The sequence below is a fragment of the Odontesthes bonariensis genome, chromosome 14, assembly GCF_027942865.1.
Source record: "Odontesthes bonariensis isolate fOdoBon6 chromosome 14, fOdoBon6.hap1, whole genome shotgun sequence".
Lineage (NCBI taxonomy): Eukaryota > Metazoa > Chordata > Actinopteri > Atheriniformes > Atherinopsidae > Odontesthes > Odontesthes bonariensis.
In genome coordinates, this window is record NC_134519.1 from 973,186 (window position 1) to 995,227 (window position 22,042).

The following is a 22,042-nucleotide window of genomic DNA, read 5'->3' on the forward strand; positions in this document are numbered from 1 at the left end:
CCTGTCCGACGCGCCCTGTACGACTTGTCCACCGCGCCATGTCCGACGCGCTCTGTACGACTTGTCCGCCGCGCCCTGTCCGCCATGTCCGACGCGCCCTGTACGACCTGTCCGACGCGCTCTGTACGACTTGTCCGACGCGCTCTGTACGACGTGCTCTGTACGACCTGTCCGACGCGCCCTGTACGACCTGTCCGACGCGCTCTGTCCGACGCACCCTGTACGACCTGTCCGACGCAAACCTGTACGACCTGTCCGACGCGCTCTGTCCGACGCGCTCTGTACGACTTGTCCGATGCGCTCTGTCCGACGCGCCCTGTCCGCCATGTCCGACGCGCTCTGTCCGACGCGCTCTGTCCGACGCACCCTGTACGACCTGTCCGACGCAAACCTGTATGACCTGTCCGACGCGCTCTGTCCGACGCGCTCTGTCCGACTTGTCCGCCATGTCCGCCATGTCCGCCGCGCTCTGTACGCCCTGTCCGCCACGACCTGTCCGCCGCGCCCTGTCCGACCTGTCCGCCGCGCTCTGTACGCCCTGTCCGCCGCGCTCTGTACGCCCTGTCCGCCACGCCCTGTCCGACGCGCCCTGTCCGACGCGCCCTGTCCGCCGCGACCTGTCCGACGCGACCTGTCCCCCGCGCCCTGTACGACCTGTCCCCCGCGCCCTGTACGACCTGTCCGACGCGCTCTGTACGACCTGTCCGACGCACCCTGTACGCCCTGTCCGCCGCGCTCTGTACGCCCTGTCCGCCACGCCCTGTCCGACGCGCCCTGTCCGACGCGCCCTGTCCGCCGCGACCTGTCCGACGCGACCTGTCCCCCGCGCCCTGTACGACCTGTCCCCCGCGCCCTGTACGACCTGTCCCCCGCGCCCTGTACGACCTGTCCGACGCACCCTGTACGACCTATCCGACGCACCCTGTACGACACGCTCTGTACGACCTATCCGACGCACCCTGTACGACACGCTCTGTACGACCTATCCGACGCGCTCTGTACGACGCGCTCTGTACGTCGCGCTCTGTACGACCTGTCCGACGCGCTCTGTACGACTTGTACGACGCGCTCTGTACGACCTGTCCGACGCACCCTGTACGACGCGCTCTGTACGACCTGTCCGACGCGACCTGTCCCCCGCGCCCTGTACGACCTGTCCCCCGCGCCCTGTACGACCTGTCCCCCGCGCCCTGTACGACCTGTCCCCCGCGCCCTGTACGACCTGTCCGACGCGCCCTGTACGACCTGTCCGACGCACCCTGTACGACCTATCCGACGCACCCTGTACGACACGCTCTGTACGACCTATCCGACGCACCCTGTACGACACGCTCTGTACGACCTATCCGACGCGCTCTGTACGACGCGCTCTGTACGTCGCGCTCTGTACGACCTGTCCGACGCGCTCTGTACGACTTGTACGACGCGCTCTGTACGACCTGTCCGACGCACCCTGTACGACGCGCTCTGTACGACCTGTCCGACGCGCCCTGTACGACCTGTCCGACGCGCTCTGTACGACCTGTCCGACGCGCTCTGTCCGACCTGTCCGACTTACTTTGTATTTCTGTTGTCAAACTCTCGGTGACTCTGGTCACATGACCAGCACTTTTATTAGCTCTGTAGATGGTTCTGACCTCTGCCCTCTGGTCCTGCAGCTGGATGCTGATGATGCGGAGCCTCATCTGGAGGAGAAGGAGGTCCAGGATGAGTACTCCCAGCTGCAGATGCCTGTGTAACACGTGTGCTGCAGCAGAGCAGGACTGCCAGGTCCTCTGGAAGCCTGATTATACATCTGTTCTGTCCTCTGTTTGACTCTGAAGTTGCTGTAAACTGAAAGCGTCTCCTCTGCTGCTGCCCTGTGTCTCAATAAAGCAAATATTCCCCTCAAACTCATGCTTGTCACTTATTTCGTCATCAACGTCTCATCCTACATGTTCACACATTTAGGGATGGATGGACCCTATCTTAAAGGTGATAGATTCTGTCCTTTTTTTAACTGTCTTATACAATGTTCTGAGGTCTTATTGAAATGTACGAGACAGACGTGGGTTGAAATACCTCTTGGTTTAAGCTCTGCTCGGTTTGGAGAGGTTCAGACTGGGCATGTGGGAAGGACCGCCCTCTTCCTGACCCACAGGTGATGTGGGTGGAGCTGAAACTGAGGAATACATGGCAAAAACTGAAGACTAACCAGGAACATAAAACTAAAGACTAACCAGGAACAGAAAACATGATAAAACTAAAGACTAACCAGGAACATAACCTATCTACCTATCTATCTCTGTCTGTCTGTCCTGACTCACTTGACTCACCTGATTACCATGGCAACCCCCCCGAGCATCTGGTGAAACTTGAGCAGCTCGTGGTCACATGAGCCGAGTGGCTGCTGAATGATTGATGGAGGCTGTCAGAGATCCTCTGAGTGGAACACAAACACCTGACACACCTGAGCAGATAGACGCTGGTCTGGACGCGGCGAGGCTTTAGCAGGTAACGGCTCTGACACTCTCAACAACTCTCAACCTCAATTTCTCTTACAGACGAGACAACCTGCTGTGTGCTCCAGATGATGGTTCTGGTTCTGTGAAGGGTCTGAGACCTGCTGTGATGTTATTGGAAGCATGAGGCTGCAGACATAACGCATCACCTCATACAGACACCTGTGTTCCACCTGTGTGCCACCTGTCTGCTACCCGTGTGCCACTTGTCTGCTACCCGTGTGCTACCTGTGTTCCACCTTTCTGCTACCTGTGTGCCACCTGTGTGCTACCTGTATTCTAACTGTATTCTACCTTTCTGCTACCTGTCTTCTACGTGTGTGCTACCTGTGTTCCACCTGTGTTCCACCTGTGTGCTACCTTTCTGCTACCCGTGTGCTACCTTTCTGCTACCCGTGTGCTACCTTTCTACTACCTGTGTTCCACCTTTCTGCTACCTGTGTTCCACCTGTCTGCTACCTGTATGCTACCTGTGTGCTACCTTTCTGCTACCCGTGTGCTACCTTTCTACTACCTGTGTTCCACCTGTGCTACCTGTCTGCTACCTGTGTTCCACCTGTGTTCCACCTGTGTGCCACCTGTGTGCTAACTGTGTGCTACCTTTCTACTACCTGTGTTCCACCTGTCTGCTACCTGTCTGCTACCTGTGTGCTATCCGTGTGCTATCCGTCTGCCACCTGTATGCTACCTGTGTGCTACCTTTCTGCTACCCGTGTGCTACCTTTCTACTACCTGTGTGCCACCTGTCTGCTACCCGTGTGCTACCTGTGTGCTACCTGTATTCTAACTGTATTCTACTTTTCTGCTACCTGTCTTCTACGTGTGTGCTACCTGTCTGCTACCTTTCTGCTATCTGTGTGCTACCTGTGTGCTATCCGTGTGCTACCCGTGTGCTACCTGTGTGCTACCTGTGTTCCACCTGTGTGCTACCTGTGTGCCACCTTTCTACTACCTGTGTGCTACCTGTGTGCCACCTTTCTGCTACCTGTGTGCTACCTTTCTGCTACCTGTGTTCCACCTTTCTGCTACCTTTCTGCTACCTGTGTGCTACCTGTGTTCCACCTTTCTGCTACCTGTGTGCTACCTGTGTTCCACCTTTCTGCTACCTGTGTGCTACCTGTGTTCCACCTTTCTGCTACCTGTGTGCTACCTGTGTGCTACCTTTCTGCTACCTGTGTGCTACCTGTGTGCCACCTGTGTGCTACCTTTCTGCTACCTGTGTGCTACCTGTGTGCCACCTGTGTGCTACCTGTGTGCTACCTGTGTGCCACCTGTCTGCTACCTGTGTGCTACCTGTGTGCCACCTTTCTGCTACCTGTGTGCTACCTTTCTGCTACCTGTGTTCCACCTGTGTGCTACCTGTGCTACCTTTCTGCTACGTGTGTGCTATCCGTGTGCTACCTGTATTCTACCTTTCTGCTAAGTGTCTGCTACGTGTGTGCTATCCGTGTGCTACCTGTATTCTACCTTTCTGCTACCTGTCTGCTACCTGTGTTCCACCTGTCTGCTACCTGTATTCTACCTTTCTACCTGTGTGCTACTTGTGTGCTACCTTTCTGCTACCTTTCTGCTACCCGTGTGCTACCTTTCTGCTACCTGTGTGGTACCTGTGTGCCACCTTTTCTACTACCTGTGTGGTACCTGTGTGCTACCTGTGTGCCACCTTTCTGCTACGTGTGCTACCTGTGTGCTACCTGTGTTCCACCTTTCTGCTACCTTTCTGCTACCTGTCTGCTACCTGTGTGCTACCTGTGTTCCACCTTTCTGCTACCTGTGTGCTACCTGTGTGGTACCTGTGTGCTACCTGTGTGCCACCTTTCTGCTACGTGTCTGCTACCTGTGTGCTACCTGTGTGCTACCTGTGTGCCACCTTTCTGCTACCTGTGTGCTACCTGTCTGCAACCTGTGTGCCACCTTTCTGCTACCTGTCTGCTACCTGTGTGCTACCTGTGTGCTACCTTTCTGCTACCTGTGTGCTACCTGTGTGTTAACTGTGTGCTAACAGATTTATTTACAGTGTACGACAGGGCTGACTGACGACTCTCCTTGTTTGAACAGCTGCTGCTGCCACAGACCTGATCATGAATCATTCATCGAGGCTGAATTTCTGTTTGCTGATCTTTTCAGCTGCTGCTTGGTCTCCTTACATGTTTGATGGGCCCCTCAGGAGGTGAAACGGCCTTGTTCTAAAAAGGTTCAAAATTCTGTCTGTGGGGCTGTAAAGATTAAAACACATGAATAGATGAAAAAACTTTTGGATTGAACAACATACATAAAGCAGTATAATGTGACTGAATAAAGACGATGACAGAGTGAAATGTTGAGTCTGCACAGTGTTTAAATGCCGGATGTCACGCTCGGATCTAACATACGACCACCATCATTGTGTCTGAGTTATAAACAAGCACATCATATGGATAACCAACTGTATAACTAACATCTGTATATCATCTGGATTTTCTGTGTCTGATGCGTGAACACCCACCTGGATAGACATGATGGGGAATCCTGGATGTTCACACAACTAATGCAACAACAACACAGAAAAGATGATGATGATGATGGATGGATGGATAATGGATGGATGATGATGTAAGGATGGGTGGATGGATGGATGGATGGATGGATGGATGATGATGTAAGGATGGATGGATAATGGATGGATGGATGGATGGATGGATGGATGGATGGATAATGGATGGATGATGATGTAAGGATGGATGGATGGATGGATGGATGGATGGATGGATGATGATGTAAGGATGGATGGATAATGGATGGATGGATGGATGGATGATGATGTAAGGATGGATGGATGGATGGATGATGATGTAAGGATGGATGGATAATGGATGGATGGATGGATGGATGATGATGTAAGGATGGATGGATGGATGGATGATGATGTAAGGATGGATGGATGGATGGATAATGGATGGATGGATGGACGGATGGATGGATGGATGGATGGATGGATGATGATGTAAGGATGGATGGATGGATGGATAATGGATGGATGGATGGATGGATGGATAATGGATGGATGATGATGTAAGGATGGATGGATAATGAATGGATGATGATGTAAGGATGGATGGATAATGGATGGATGATGATGTAAGGATGGATGGATGGATGATGATGTAAGGATGGATGGATGGATGGATGGATGGATGATGATGTAAGGATGGATGGATAATGGATGGATGGATGGATGGATAATGGATGGATGATGATGTAAGGATGGATGGATAATGGATGGATGGATGGATGGATGGATGGATGGATGGATGGATGGATGGATGGATGGATAATGGATGGATGGATGGATGGATGGATAATGGATGGATGGATGGATGGATGGATAATGGATGGATGGATGGATGGATGGATAATGGATGGATGGATGGATGGATGGATGGATGGAAAATGGATGGATGATGATGTAAGGATGGATGGATGGATGGATGGATAATGGATGGATGATGATGTAAGGATGGATGGATGGATGGATGGATGGATGGATGATGATGTAAGGATGGATGGATAATGGATGGATGGATGGATGGATAATGGATGGATGATGATGTAAGGATGGATGGATAATGGATGGATGATGATGTAAGGATGGATGGAAAATGGATGGATGATGATGTAAGGATGGATGGATAATGGATGGATGATGATGTAAGGATGGATGGATAATGGATGGATGGATAATGGATGGATGGATGGATGGATGGATGGATGGATGGATGGATGGATGGATGGATGATGGATGGATGGATGGATGGATGGATGATGGATGGATGGATGGATGGATGGATGGATGGATGAATTCACCTCTTTCAGCTCTTCTCTACCTTTATGTTTCCATTGTATTATGTCTTAATACTTGTTAACTTTTCATAGTATTGATCAGATTTGTTGATGATGTAACTATGACATAGATAATATCCCTAGCCATGATGATGTCACACCTGTGTGTGTCCACCTGTACAGCAGATCCTGTTGGTCCGCCTGTGACAGGTGTCAGGATGTCTGAAGGAAAGCAGAGAACTTTGTCCACCTCTGGAGAGTCTCTGTATCAGATCCTGGGGTTGGAGAAAGGCTGTAGCCATGACGACATCAAGAAATCCTACAGGTGAGCTGACGGCTCCGCCCACTCACCTGCACCAGGTGTTCCACTCCACAAAGTTACCTCTGCTCTTTGTTTTCATGGAAAAAAGTTCCAGAGATCCTGTCACATGTTTTAGTCTCACATGTTGAGGTCATGTCACATGTTTTAGTCTCACATGTTTTAGTCTCACATGCTGAGGTCATGTCACATGTTTTAGTCTCACATGTTTTAGTCTCACATGTTTTAGTCTCACATGCTGAGGTCATGTCACATGTTTTAGTCTCACATGTTTTAGTCTCACATGTTTTAGACTCACATGTTTTAGTCTCACATGTTGAGGTCCTGTCACATGTTTTAGTCTCACATGTTGAGGTCATGTCACATGTTTTAGTCTCACATGTTGAGGTCATGTCACATGTTTTAGTCTCACATGTTGAGGTCATGTCACATGTTTTAGTCTCACATGTTGAGGTCATGTCACATGTTTTAGTCTCACATGTTGAGGTCATGTCACATGTTTTAGTCTCACATGTTGAGGTCCTGTCACATGTTTTAGTCTCACATGTTGAGGTCATGTCACATGTTTTAGTCTCACATGTTTTAGTCTCACATGTTGAGGTCATGTCACATGTTTTAGTCTCACATGTTGAGGTCATGTCACATGTTTTAGTCTCACATGTTGAGGTCATGTCACATGTTTTAGTCTCACATGTTGAGGTCATGTCACATGTTTTAGTCTCACATGTTGAGGTCCTGTCACATGTTTTAGTCTCACATGTTGAGGTCATGTCACATGTTTTAGTCTCACATGTTTTAGTCTCACATGTTTTAGTCTCACATGTTGAGGTCATGTCACATGTTTTAGTCTCACATGTTTTAGTCTCACATGTTTTAGTCTCACATGTTGAGGTCATGTCACATGTTTTAGTCTCACATGTTGAGGTCCTGTCACATGTTTTAGTCTCACATGTTTTAGTCTCACATGTTTTAGTCTCACATGTTGAGGTCATGTCACATGTTTTAGTCTCACATGTTTTAGTCTCACATGTTTTAGTCTCACATGTTGAGGTCATGTCACATGTTTTAGTCTCACATGTTGAGGTCCTGTCACATGTTTTAGTCTCACATGTTGAGGTCCTGTCACATGTTTTAGTCTCACATGTTGAGATCCTGTCACATGTTTTAGTCTCACATGTTTTAGTCTCACATGTTTTAGTCTCACATGTTTTAGTCTCACATGTTGAGGTCATGTCACATGTTTTAGTCTCACATGTTGAGGTCCTGTCACATGTTTTAGTCTCACATGTTGAGGTCATGTCACATGTTTTAGTCTCACATGTTGAGGTCCTGTCACATGTTTTAGTCTCACATGTTGAGGTCATGTCACATGTTTTAGTCTCACATGTTGAGGTCCTGTCACATGTTTTAGTCTCACATGTTGAGGTCATGTCACATGTTTTAGTCTCACATGTTGAGGTCCTGTCACATGTTTTAGTCTCACATGTTGAGGTCCTGTCACATGTTTTAGTCTCACATGTTGAGGTCATGTCACATGTTTTAGTCTCACATGTTGAGGTCCTGTCACATGTTTTAGTCTCACATGTTGAGATCCTGTCACATGTTTTAGTCTCACATGTTTTAGTCTCACATGTTGAGGTCCTGTCACATGTTTTAGTCTCACATGTTGAGGTCCTGTCACATGTTTTAGTCTCACATGTTGAGGTCCTGTCACATGTTTTAGTCTCACATGTTGAGGTCATGTCACATGTTTTAGTCTCACATGTTGAGGTCCTGTCACATGTTTTAGTCTCACATGTTGAGGTCATGTCACATGTTTTAGTCTCACATGTTGAGATCCTGTCACATGTTTTAGTCTCACATGTTTTAGTCTCACATGCTGAGGTCATGTCACATGTTTTAGTCTCACATGTTGAGGTCCTGTCACATGTTTTAGTCTCACATGTTGAGGTCATGTCACATGTTTTAGTCTCACATGTTGAGGTCATGTCACATGTTTTAGTCCCACATGTTGAGGTCCTGTCACATGTTTTAGTCTCACATGTTGAGGTCATGTCACATGTTTTAGTCTCACATGTTGAGGTCCTGTCACATGTTTTAGTCTCACATGTTGAGGTCATGTCACATGTTTTAGTCTCACATGTTGAGGTCCTGTCACATGTTTTAGTCTCACATGTTGAGGTCATGTCACATGTTTTAGTCTCACATGTTGAGATCCTGTCACATGTTTTAGTCTCACATGTTTTAGTCTCACATGTTGAGGTCCTGTCACATGTTTTAGTCTCTCATGTTGAGGTCCTGTCACATGTTTTAGTCTCACATGTTGAGGTCCTGTCACATGTTTTAGTCTCACATGTTGAGATCCTATCACATGTTTTAGTCTCACATGTTGAGGTCATGTCACATGTTTTAGTCTCACATGTTGAGGTCATGTCACATGTTTTAGTCTCACATGTTTTAGTCTCACATGTTTTAGTCTCACATGTTGAGGTCATGTCACATGTTTTAGTCTCACATGTTGAGGTCATGTCACATGTTTTAGTCTCACATGTTTTAGTCTCACATGTTTTAGTCTCACATGTTGAGGTCATGTCACATGTTTTAGTCTCAAAATGTTGAGGTCCTGTCACATGTTTTAGTCTCACATGTTGAGATCCTGTCACATGTTTTAGTCTCACATGTTGAGGTCCTGTCACATGTTTTAGTCTCACATGTTGAGGTCATGTCACATGTTTTAGTCTCACATGTTGAGGTCATGTCACATGTTTTAGTCTCACATGTTGAGGTCCTGTCACATGTTTTAGTCTCACATGTTGAGATCCTGTCACATGTTTTAGTCTCACATGTTTTAGTCTCACATGTTGAGGTCATGTCACATGTTTTAGTCTCACATGTTCAGGTCCTGTCACATGTTTTAGTCTCACATGTTGAGGTCCTGTCACATGTTTTAGTCTTACATGCTGAGGTCATGTCACATGTTTTAGTCTCACATGTTGAGGTCCTGTCACATGTTTTAGTCTTACATGCTGAGGTCATGTCACATGTTTTAGTCTCACATGTTGAGATCCTGTCACATGTTTTAGTCTCACATGTTTTAGTCTCACATGTTGAGGTCCTGTCACATGTTTTAGTCTCACATGTTTTAGTCTCACATGTTTTAGTCTCACATGTTGAGGTCCTGTCACATGTTTTAGTCTCACATGCTGAGGTCATGTCACATGTTTTAGTCTCACATGTTGAGGTCATGTCACATGTTTTAGTCTCACATGTTGAGGTCATGTCACATGTTTTAGTCTCACATGTTGAGGTCATGTCACATGTTTTAGTCTCACATGTTGAGGTCATGTCACATGTTTTAGTCTAACATGTTGAGGTCATGTCACATGTTTTAGTCTCACATGTTGAGGTCATGTCACATGTTTTAGTCTCACATGTTGAGGTCCTGTCACATGTTTTAGTCTCACATGTTGAGGTCCTGTCACATGTTTTAGTCTCACATGTTGAGGTCATGTCACATGTTTTAGTCTCACATGTTGAGGTCCTGTCACATGTTTTAGTCTCACATGTTGAGGTCATGTCACATGTTTTAGTCTCACATGTTGAGGTCCTGTCATGTTTTAGTCTCACATGTTGAGGTCATGTCACATGTTTTAGTCTCACATGTTGAGGTCATGTCACATGTTTTAGTCTCACATGTTGAGGTCATGTCACATGTTTTAGTCTCACATGTTGAGGTCATGTCACATGTTTTAGTCTCACATGTTTTAGTCTCACATGTTGAGGTCATGTCACATGTTTTAGTCTCACATGTTTTAGTCTCACATGTTTTAGTCTCACATGTTTTAGTCTCACATGTTGAGGTCATGTCACATGTTTTAGTCTCACATGTTTTAGTCTCACATGTTTTAGTCTCACATGTTGAGGTCATGTCACATGTTTTAGTCTCACATGTTGAGGTCCTGTCACATGTTTTAGTCTCACATGTTGAGGTCATGTCACATGTTTTAGTCTCACGTTTTAGTCTCACATGTTTTAGTCTCACATGTTGAGGTCCTGTCACATGTTTTAGTCTCACATGTTGAGGTCCTGTCACATGTTTTAGTCTCACATGTTGAGATCCTGTCACATGTTTTAGTCTCACATGTTTTAGTCTCACATGTTTTAGTCTCACCTGTTTTAGTCTCACATGTTGAGGTCATGTCACATGTTTTAGTCTCACATGTTGAGGTCCTGTCACATGTTTTAGTCTCACATGTTGAGGTCATGTCACATGTTTTAGTCTCACATGTTGAGGTCCTGTCACATGTTTTAGTCTCACATGTTGAGGTCATGTCACATGTTTTAGTCTCACATGTTGAGGTCCTGTCACATGTTTTAGTCTCACATGTTGAGGTCATGTCACATGTTTTAGTCTCACATGTTGAGGTCCTGTCACATGTTTTAGTCTCACATGTTGAGGTCCTGTCACATGTTTTAGTCTCACATGTTGAGGTCATGTCACATGTTTTAGTCTCACATGTTGAGGTCCTGTCACATGTTTTAGTCTCACATGTTGAGATCCTGTCACATGTTTTAGTCTCACATGTTTTAGTCTCACATGTTGAGGTCCTGTCACATGTTTTAGTCTCACATGTTGAGGTCCTGTCACATGTTTTAGTCTCACATGTTGAGGTCCTGTCACATGTTTTAGTCTCACATGTTGAGGTCCTGTCACATGTTTTAGTCTCACATGTTGAGGTCATGTCACATGTTTTAGTCTCACATGTTGAGATCCTGTCACATGTTTTAGTCTCACATGTTTTAGTCTCACATGTTGAGGTCATGTCACATGTTTTAGTCTCACATGTTGAGGTCCTGTCACATGTTTTAGTCTCACATGTTGAGGTCATGTCACATGTTTTAGTCTCACATGTTGAGGTCCTGTCACATGTTTTAGTCTCACATGTTGAGGTCCTGTCACATGTTTTAGTCTCACATGTTGAGGTCATGTCACATGTTTTAGTCTCACATGTTGAGATCCTGTCACATGTTTTAGTCTCACATGTTTTAGTCTCACATGTTTTAGTCTCACATGTTGAGGTCCTGTCACATGTTTTAGTCTCTCATGTTGAGGTCCTGTCACATGTTTTAGTCTCACATGTTGAGGTCCTGTCACATGTTTTAGTCTCACATGTTGAGGTCCTGTCACATGTTTTAGTCTCACATGTTGAGATCCTGTCACATGTTTTAGTCTCACATGTTGAGGTCATGTCACATGTTTTAGTCTCACATGTTTTAGTCTCACATGTTTTAGTCTCACATGTTGAGGTCATGTCACATGTTTTAGTCTCAAAATGTTGAGGTCCTGTCACATGTTTTAGTCTCACATGTTGAGATCCTGTCACATGTTTTAGTCTCACATGTTGAGGTCCTGTCACATGTTTTAGTCTCACATGTTGAGGTCATGTCACATGTTTTAGTCTCACATGTTGAGGTCATGTCACATGTTTTAGTCTCACATGTTGAGGTCCTGTCACATGTTTTAGTCTCACATGTTGAGATCCTGTCACATGTTTTAGTCTCACATGTTTTAGTCTCACATGTTGAGGTCATGTCACATGTTTTAGTCTCACATGTTCAGGTCCTGTCACATGTTTTAGTCTCACATGTTGAGGTCCTGTCACATGTTTTAGTCTTACATGCTGAGGTCATGTCACATGTTTTAGTCTCACATGTTGAGGTCCTGTCACATGTTTTAGTCTTACATGCTGAGGTCATGTCACATGTTTTAGTCTCACATGTTGAGATCCTGTCACATGTTTTAGTCTCACATGTTTTAGTCTCACATGTTGAGGTCCTGTCACATGTTTTAGTCTCACATGTTTTAGTCTCACATGTTGAGGTCCTGTCACATGTTTTAGTCTCACATGTTGAGGTCCTGTCACATGTTTTAGTCTCACATGTTGAGGTCCTGTCACATGTTTTAGTCTCACATGCTGAGGTCATGTCACATGTTTTAGTCTCACATGTTGAGGTCATGTCACATGTTTTAGTCTCACATGTTGAGGTCCTGTCACATGTTTTAGTCTCACATGTTGAGGTCATGTCACATGTTTTAGTCTCACATGTTGAGGTCCTGTCACATGTTTTAGTCTCACATGTTGAGGTCATGTCACATGTTTTAGTCTCACATGTTGAGGTCCTGTCATGTTTTAGTCTCACATGTTGAGGTCCTGTCACATGTTTTAGTCTCACATGTTGAGGTCATGTCACATGTTTTAGTCTCACATGTTGAGGTCCTGTCATGTTTTAGTCTCACATGTTGAGGTCCTGTCACATGTTTTAGTCTCACATGTTGAGGTCATGTCACATGTTTTAGTCTCACATGTTTTAGTCTCACATGTTTTAGTCTCACATGTTGAGGTCATGTCACATGTTTTAGTCTCACATGTTTTAGTCTCACATGTTGAGGTCATGTCACATGTTTTAGTCTCACATGTTGAGGTCATGTCACATGTTTTAGTCTCACATGTTGAGGTCCTGTCACATGTTTTAGTCTCACATGTTGAGGTCATGTCACATGTTTTAGTCTCACATGTTTTAGTCTCACATGTTTTAGTCTCACATGTTGAGGTCATGTCACATGTTTTAGTCTCACATGTTGAGGTCCTGTCACATGTTTTAGTCTCACATGTTGAGGTCATGTCACATGTTTTAGTCTCACGTTTTAGTCTCACATGTTTTAGTCTCACATGTTGAGGTCCTGTCACATGTTTTAGTCTCACATGTTGAGGTCCTGTCACATGATTTAGTCTCACATGTTGAGATCCTGTCACATGTTTTAGTCTCACATGTTTTAGTCTCACATGTTTTAGTCTCACATGTTTTAGTCTCACATGTTGAGGTCCTGTCACATGTTTTAGTCTCACATGTTGAGGTCCTGTCACATGTTTTAGTCTCACATGTTGAGGTCCTGTCACATGTTTTAGTCTCACATGTTTTAGTCTCACATGTTGAGGTCATGTCACATGTTTTAGTCTCACATGTTGAGGTCCTGTCACATGTTTTAGTCTCACATGTTGAGGTTATGTCACATGTTTTAGTCTCACATGTTGAGGTCCTGTCACATGTTTTAGTCTCACATGTTGAGGTCATGTCACATGTTTTAGTCTCACATGTTGAGGTCCTGTCACATGTTTTAGTCTCACATGTTGAGGTCCTGTCACATGTTTTAGTCTCACATGTTGAGGTCATGTCACATGTTTTAGTCTCACATGTTGAGGTCCTGTCACATGTTTTAGTCTCACATGTTGAGATCCTGTCACATGTTTTAGTCTCACATGTTTTAGTCTCACATGTTGAGGTCCTGTCACATGTTTTAGTCTCACATGTTGAGATCCTGTCACATGTTTTAGTCTCACATGTTTTAGTCTCACATGTTGAGGTCCTGTCACATGTTTTAGTCTCACATGTTGAGGTCCTGTCACATGTTTTAGTCTCACATGTTGAGGTCCTGTCACATGTTTTAGTCTCACATGTTGAGGTCATGTCACATGTTTTAGTCTCACATGTTGAGGTCCTGTCACATGTTTTAGTCTCACATGTTGAGGTCATGTCACATGTTTTAGTCTCACATGTTGAGGTCCTGTCACATGTTTTAGTCTCACATGTTGAGGTCATGTCACATGTTTTAGTCTCACATGTTGAGATCCTGTCACATGTTTTATTCTCACATGTTTTAGTCTCACATGTTGAGGTCATGTCACATGTTTTAGTCTCACATGTTGAGGTCCTGTCACATGTTTTAGTCTCACATGTTGAGGTCATGTCACATGTTTTAGTCTCACATGTTGAGGTCATGTCACATGTTTTAGTCTCACATGTTGAGGTCCTGTCACATGTTTTAGTCTCACATGTTGAGGTCATGTCACATGTTTTAGTCTCACATGTTGAGGTCCTGTCACATGTTTTAGTCTCACATGTTGAGGTCCTGTCACATGTTTTAGTCTCACATGTTGAGGTCATGTCACATGTTTTAGTCTCACATGTTGAGATCCTGTCACATGTTTTAGTCTCACATGTTTTAGTCTCACATGTTGAGGTCATGTCACATGTTTTAGTCTCACATGTTGAGGTCCTGTCACATGTTTTAGTCTCACATGTTGAGGTCCTGTCACATGTTTTAGTCTCACATGTTGAGGTCATGTCACATGTTTTAGTCTCACATGTTTTAGTCTCACATGTTTTAGTCTCACATGTTGAGGTCATGTCACATGTTTTAGTCTCAAAATGTTGAGGTCCTGTCACATGTTTTAGTCTCACATGTTGAGGTCCTGTCACATGTTTTAGTCTCACATGTTGAGGTCCTGTCACATGTTTTAGTCTCACATGTTGAGATCCTGTCACATGTTTTAGTCTCACATGCTGAGGTCATGTCACATGTTTTAGTCTCACATGTTGAGGTCCTGTCACATGTTTTAGTCTCACATGTTGAGATCCTGTCACATGTTTTAGTCTCACATGTTGAGGTCATGTCACATGTTTTAGTCTCACATGTTCAGGTCCTGTCACATGTTTTAGTCTCACATGTTGAGGTCCTGTCACATGTTTTAGTCTTACATGTTGAGGTCCTGTCACATGTTTTAGTCTTACATGTTGAGGTCCTGTCACATGTTTTAGTCTCACATGTTCAGGTCCTGTCACATGTTTTAGTCTCACATGTTGAGGTCATGTCACATGTTTTAGTCTCACATGTTGAGGTCCTGTCACATGTTTTAGTCTCACATGTTGAGGTCCTGTCACATGTTTTAGTCTCACATGCTGAGGTCATGTCACATGTTTTAGTCTCACATGTTGAGATCCTGTCACATGTTTTAGTCTCACATGTTTTAGTCTCACATGTTTTAGTCTCACATGTTGAGGTCATGTCACATGTTTTAGTCTCACATCTTGAGGTCCTGTCACATGTTTTAGTCTCACATGTTTTAGTCTCACATGTTGAGGTCATGTCACATGTTTTAGTCTCACATGTTGAGGTCCTGTCACATGTTTTAGTCTCACATGTTTTAGTCTCACATGTTGAGGTCATGTCACATGTTTTAGTCTCACATGTTTAGGTCATGTCACATGTTTTAGTCTCACATGTTGAGGTCCTGTCACATGTTTTAGTCTCACATGTTGAGGTCATGTCACATGTTTTAGTCTCACATGTTGAGGTCCTGTCACATGTTTTAGTCTCACATGTTGAGGTCATGTCACATGTTTTAGTCTCACATGTTGAGGTCATGTCACATGTTTTAGTCTCACATGTTGAGGTCATGTCACATGTTTTAGTCTCACATGTTGAGGTCCTGTCACATGTTTTAGTCTCACATGTTGAGGTCATGTCACATGTTTTAGTCTCACATGTTGAGGTCCTGTCACATGTTTTAGTCTCACATGTTGAGGTCATGTCACATGTTTTAGTCTCACATGTTGAGGTCCTGTCACATGTTTTAGTCTCACATGTTGAGATCCTGTCACATGTTTTAGTCTCACATGTTTTAGTCTCACATGTTGAGGTCCTGTCACATGTTTTAGTCTCACATGTTGAGGTCATGTCACATGTTTTAGTCTCACGTTTTAGTCTCACATGTTTTAGTCTCACATGTTGAGGTCATGTCACATGTTTTAGTCTCACATGTTGAGGTCATGTCACATGTTTTAGTCTCACATGTTGAGGTCCTGTCACATGTTTTAGTCTCACATGTTGAGGTCATGACACATGTTTTAGTCTCACATGTTGAGATCCTGTCACATGTTTTAGTCTCACATGTTTTAGTCTCACATGTTGAGGTCATGTCACATGTTTTAGTCTCACATGTTGAGGTCCTGTCACATGTTTTAGTCTCACATGTTGAGGTCCTGTCACATGTTTTAGTCTCACATGTTGAGGTCATGTCACATGTTTTAGTCTCACATGTTGAGGTCCTGTCACATGTTTTAGTCTCACATGTTGAGGTCATGTCACATGTTTTAGTCTCACATGTTGAGGTCCTGTCACATGTTTTAGTCTCACATGTTGAGGTCATGTCACATGTTTTAGTCTCACATGTTGAGGTCATGTCACATGTTTTAGTCTCACATGTTCAGGTCCTGTCACATGTTTTAATCTCACATGTTTTAGTCTCACATGTTTTAGTCTCACATGTTGAGGTCATGTCACATGACATCACAGACATCCCAAGTTCCAAAAACTCATTTCAGGGAGATGACTCAGTCTCCCCCCCCCCCCCTGCCGCCGCCGCCCTCGCCCTCGCCCTCTGACAAGCAGTCGCCCTGGACGCTCGATGAACAGAGCGTCGCTTTGGACTGACAGGTTTCACAAGCAACCGATCCCCACACCACTCTCTCTCTCGTGCCTGCGCAGTCGAAACGCGCAAGTTGCACGAGTTATTTTATTGCCTGCACGCTCTCACTCGCATTGGAAAAAAAAATAAAAAAATAAAAAAACTCCCTCGAATAGTCTAAAATCCGGGATATTTCATCCGACTCGCAGGCATCCGTGATTAACTATCAATATCAGGGAGACTCCCGGACATTCCGGGAGACTTGGGATGTCTGTGTTGAGATCCTGTCACATGTTTTAGTCTCACATGTTTTAGTCTCACATGTTTTAGTCTCACATGTTGAGGTCATGTCTCATGTTTTAGTCTCACATGTTGAGGTCATGTCACATGTTTATTTCTGGTTTCAGGAAGCTGGCGCTGCGGTTCCACCCGGATAAGAACCCGGACAACCCGGACGCCGCGGATAAGTTCAAGGAGCTGAACAGCGCTCACGCCGTCCTGGCCGACCTCACCAAGAGGAACATCTACGACTCGTATGGCTCTCTGGGACTCTACGTGGCCCAGCAGTTCGGAGAGGACAATGTCAACACCTACTTCATGCTGTCCACCTGGTGGGCCAAGGTGGGGGCGGGGCTTCCCCTGCATGTGTCTGTGGGGGCGGGGCTTCCACTGCATCTGTGTGTGGGGGCGGGGCTTCCCCTGCTTCTGTCTGTGGGGGCGGGGCTTCCCCTGCATGTGTCTGTGGGGGCGGGGCTTCCCCTGCTTCTGTCTGTAGGGGTGGGGCTTCCCCTGCATGTGTCTTTGGGGGCGGGGCTTCCCCTGCATGTGTCTGTGGGGGTGGGGCTTCCCCTGCATGTGTCTGTGGGGGCGGGGCTTCCCCTGCTTCTGTCTGTGGGGGTGGGGCTTCCCCTGCATGTGTCTTTGGGGGCGGGGCTTCCCCTGCTTCTGTCTGTGGGGGTGGGGCTTCCCCTGCATGTGTCTGTGGGGGCGGGGCTTCCCCTGCTTCTGTCTCTGGGGCGGGGCTTCCCCGTGAGTGGGCGGGGCTTCCCCTGTGTCTGTGGGGGCGGGGCTTCCCCTGCATGTGTCTGTGGGGGAGGGGCTTCCACTGCATCTGTCTGTGGGGGCGGGGCTTCCCCTGCATGTGTCTGTGGGGGCGGGGCTTCCACTGCATGTGTCTGTGGGGGCGGGGCTTCCCCTGCATGTGTCTGTGGGGGAGGGGCTTCCACTGCATCTGTCTGTGGGGGTGGGGCTTCCCCTGCATGTGTCTGTGGGGGCGGGGCTTCCACTGCATGTGTCTGTGGGGGCGGGGCTTCCACTGCATGTGTCTGTGGGGGAGGGGCTTCCCCTGCTTCTGTCTCTGGGGGCGGGGCTTCCCTGTGAGTGGGCGGGGCTTCCCCTGCATGTGTCTGTGGGGGTGGGGCTTCCCCTGCATGTGTCTGTGGGGGAGGGGCTTCCACTGCATCTGTCTGTGGGGGTGGGGCTTCCCCTGCATGTGTCTGTGGGGGCGGGGCTTCCACTGCATGTGTCTGTGGGGGCGGGGCTTCCACTGCATGTGTCTGTGGGGGAGGGGCTTCCCCTGCTTCTGTCTCTGGGGGCGGGGCTTCCCTGTGAGTGGGCGGGGCTTCCCCTGCATGTGTCTGTGGGGGTGGGGCTTCCCCTGCATGTGTCTGTGGGGGCGGGGCTTCCACTGCATGTGTCTGTGGGGGCGGGGCTTCCCTGTGAGTGGGCGGGGCTTCCCCTACATCTGTCTGTGGGGGCGGGGCTTCCCCTGCATCTGTCTGTGGGGGCGGGGCTTCCCCTGCATCTGTCTGTGGGGGCGGGGCATCCACTGCATGTGTCTCTGGGGGCGGGGCTTCCCTGTGAGTGGGCGGGTCTTCCCCTGCATGTGTCTGTGGGGGAGGGGCTTCCACTGCATGTGTCTGTGGGGGCGGGGCTTCCCCTGCATGTGTCTGTGGGGGCGGGGCTTCCACTGCATGTGTCTGTGGGGGCGGGGCTTCCCCTGCATGTGTCTGTGGGGGCGGGGCTTCCCCTGCATGTGTCTGTGGGGGTCGGGCTTCCCCTGCATGTGTCTGTGGGGGCGGGGCTTCCACTGCTTCTGTCTCTGGGGGCGGGGCTTCCACTGCATGTGTCTGTGGAGGCGGGGCTTCCGCTGCTTCTGTCTGTGGGGGCGGGGCTTCCCCTGCATCTGTCTGTGGGGGCGGGGCATCCACTGCATGTGTCTCTGGGGGCGGGGCTTCCCTGTGAGTGGGCGGGTCTTCCCCTGCATGTGTCTGTGGGGGAGGGGCTTCCACTGCATGTGTCTGTGGGGGCGGGGCTTCCCCTGCATGTGTCTGTGGGGGCGGGGCTTCCACTGCATGTGTCTGTGGGGGCGGGGCTTCCCCTGCATGTGTCTGTGGGGGTCGGGCTTCCTCTGCATGTGTCTGTGGGGGCGGGGCTTCCACTGCTTCTGTCTCTGGGGGCGGGGCTTCCACTGCATGTGTCTGTGGAGGCGGGGCTTCCGCTGCTTCTGTCTGTGGGGGCGGGGCTTCCCCTGCATCTGTCTGTGGGGGCGTGGCTTCCCTGTGAGTGGGCGGGGCTTCCCCTGCATGTGTCTGTGGGGGCGGGGCTTCCCCTGCAGCTGTCTGTGGGGGCGTGGCTTTCCTGTGAGTGGGTGGGGCTTCCCCTGCATCTGTCTCTGGGGGCGGGGCTTCCACTGCATGTGTCTGTGGGGGCGGGGCTTCCCCTGCATGTGTCTGTGGGGGTGGGGCTTCCCCTGCATGTGTCTGTGGGGGCGGGGCTTCCACTGCTTCTGTCTCTGGGGGCGGGGCTTCCCTGTGAGTGGGCGGGTCTTCCCCTGCATCTGTCTGTGGGGGCGGGGCTTCCCCTGCATCTGTCTGTGGGGGCGGGGCTTCTCCTGCATGTGTATTTGGGGGCGGGGCTTCCCCTGCATCTGTCTGTGGGGGCGGGGCTTCCACTGCATGTGTCTGTGGGGGCGGGGCTTCCACTGCATGTGTCTGTGGAGGCGGGGCTTCCGCTGCTTCTGTCTGTGGGGGCGGGGCTTCCCCTGCATCTGTCTGTGGGGGCGGGTCTTCCACTGCATGTGTCTGTGGAGGCGGGGCTTCCGCTGCTTCTGTCTGTGGGGGCGGGGCTTCCACTGCATGTGTCTGTGGGAGCGGGTCTTCCACTGCATGTGTCTGTGGAGGCGGGGCTTCCCCTGCTTCTGTCTCTGGGGGCGGGGCTTCCCTGTGAGTGGGCGGGTCTTCCCCTGCATCTGTCTGTGGGGGCGGGTCTTCCACTGCATCTGTCTGTGCGGGCGTGGCTTCCCTGTGAGTGGGCGGGGCTTCCCCTGCATGTGTCTGTGGGGGCGGGGCTTCCCCTGCAGCTGTCTGTGGGGGCGGGTCTTCCACTGCATCTGTCTGTGGGGGCGGGGCTTCCCCTGCATCTGTCTGTGGGGGCGGGGCTTCCCCTGCATGTGTCTGTGGGGGCGGGTCTTCCCTGTGAGTGGGCGGGGTCTGACGCTGAGCTTCTGTCCCAGGGCCTGTTCCTGCTCTGTGGGATCCTGACTGGATGTTACTGCGGCTGCTGCCTCTGCTGCTGCTGTAACTGCTGCTGCGGCCGGCTGAGGCCCACGCCCGCTGGCGAGGGGGCGGAGCCAGACTACGTCTCCCCTGACGACCTGGAGGAGGAGATTCGCAACAATCCCGACAACGGTGAGAGTGCCGCTCTGAAGCTGTTGTGTTGTTACCTTGGTGACTCTGGTTTGTTGCCTTGGTGACTCTGGTTTGTTGCCTTGGTGACTCTGGTTTGTTGCCTTGGTGACTCTGGTTTGTTGCCTTGGTGACTCTGGTTTGTTGCCTTGGTGACTCTGGTTTGTTGCCTTGGTGACTCTGGTTTGTTGCCTTGGTGACTCCGGTTTGTTGCCTTGGTGACAGATGGAACCACTCGGCGGCGTCCTTATGACCTTTTGCTGTTTTGTTTGTCAATAGACATCGAAGCTCCGGTCGTCCATCAGCCGGCGAATGCCAGCGAAAAGTCGCAGCTGATCGCAGACGGTCAGCGCAGATACGGAGACAGCTACACCTGAGGCTGATGGCCTGGACCGACACTTCTGCACCGCAAACCAAGAAACGTTTCTCTGAGTTCTTAAAGCAGCACTTTGACATTTATGGAAATCCTGAGATTGTAATCTGACTCTGAATCAGCTCCAGGTTTATAACTCACAGGAAGTGGAGGTCACATGGTGCGTCCCGCTTCCTCTTAAATCTGTTTAAATCTGTTTAAATCAGGTTTAAACAGATTTAAACCTTATGTAAACAGATTTAAACCTGATTCAGACACTCTAAGGACTTCTGTAAATGTCAAACTGGTTAGATGTAAACCCGCTTCTAAATTTGATCAGGCTCAGGCTCTGATTGGCTGTGAGGTAGTGAGCGTTGAATTGGAGGCGGAGCTTAAAACAGGAATTTAAACTTATTTTGTTCACACTGAAACCTTCACAAACAGAAGTATGATTCGAGGTCATGGTGTAAATAAAGTTTGGGTTGATTTCCTGTGTGAGGACACGCCTGTGGTCATGTGACCGCCTGGAGTTTTCCTGTTAATAAATCACGTGTGATTCCAGCGTGTTGGGTGTGAGTCTCTGTCTGACCAGCAGGGGGAGCTTTAGCTCCTGATTTAAACAGATTTAAACAGATTTAAACTGATTTAAACAGATTTAAACCTGATTTAAACCTGATTGGGCTGTGAGTCTCTGTCTGACCAGCAGGGGGGGGCTGCAGCTCCTGATATAAACAGATTTAAACCTGATGTAAACATATTTAAACCTGATTTAAACAGATTTAAACAGATTTAAACATGATGTAAACAGATTTAAACCTGATGTAAACAGATGCAAACAGATTTAAACCTGATGTAAACAGATTTAAACAGATTTAAACCTGATTATAAACAGATTTAATCATGATGTAAACAGATGTAAACCTGATGTAAACAGATTTAAACCTGATTATAAACAGATTTAATCATGATGTAAACAGATGTAAACCTGATGTAAACAGATTTAAACAGATTAAAACAGATTTAAACAGATTTAAACCTGATTGGGGTGTGAGTCTCTG

General features: G+C 47.9%; 2 protein-coding genes across 6 annotated transcripts in view; both read left to right on the forward strand.

Annotated features, from left to right (window-relative positions):
• The window catches only part of slc4a2a (solute carrier family 4 member 2a), a 69,074-nt gene extending 67,182 nt beyond the window's left edge, over positions 1-1,892 (forward strand). For all 4 annotated transcript variants that reach the window (XM_075482471.1, XM_075482470.1, XM_075482473.1 and 1 more), the window contains one exon: positions 1,659-1,892. In XM_075482471.1, the coding sequence (XP_075338586.1) occupies positions 1,659-1,739 (81 nt within the window). In that variant the 3' untranslated portion in view covers positions 1,740-1,892. The remainder of the gene's footprint in view (positions 1-1,658) is intronic.
• A 522-nt stretch (positions 1,893-2,414) lies between these two features.
• LOC142398481 (dnaJ homolog subfamily C member 5B-like) lies at positions 2,415-22,020 on the forward strand. Of its 2 annotated transcripts, none has more exons than XM_075482483.1 (5): positions 2,415-2,493; positions 6,504-6,645; positions 17,354-17,567; positions 20,461-20,635; positions 20,912-22,020. In XM_075482483.1, the coding sequence occupies exons 2-5, from the start codon at positions 6,539-6,541 to the stop codon at positions 21,007-21,009; spliced, it is 594 nt and encodes a 197-aa protein (XP_075338598.1). In that variant the 5' UTR covers positions 2,415-2,493; positions 6,504-6,538; the 3' UTR covers positions 21,010-22,020. The 2 variants fall into 2 exon arrangements, with proteins under 2 accessions (XP_075338598.1, XP_075338599.1); XM_075482484.1 differs by having other exon boundaries at positions 2,432-2,493; positions 6,507-6,645.
• Positions 22,021-22,042: the final 22 nt, after the last annotated feature.

Bases quoted from the DNA above. Each gene is read 5' to 3' on its own strand.
- LOC142398481 (XM_075482483.1), top strand. From the start codon at position 6,539: ATGTCTGAAGGAAAGCAGAGAACTTTGTCCACCTCTGGAGAGTCTCTG. The intron at 6,646-17,353 runs GTGAGCTGACGG...TTCTGGTTTCAG, and splicing joins GACATCAAGAAATCCTACAG to GAAGCTGGCGCTGCGGTTCC. The intron at 20,636-20,911 runs GTGAGAGTGCCG...GTTTGTCAATAG, and splicing joins TCGCAACAATCCCGACAACG to ACATCGAAGCTCCGGTCGTC.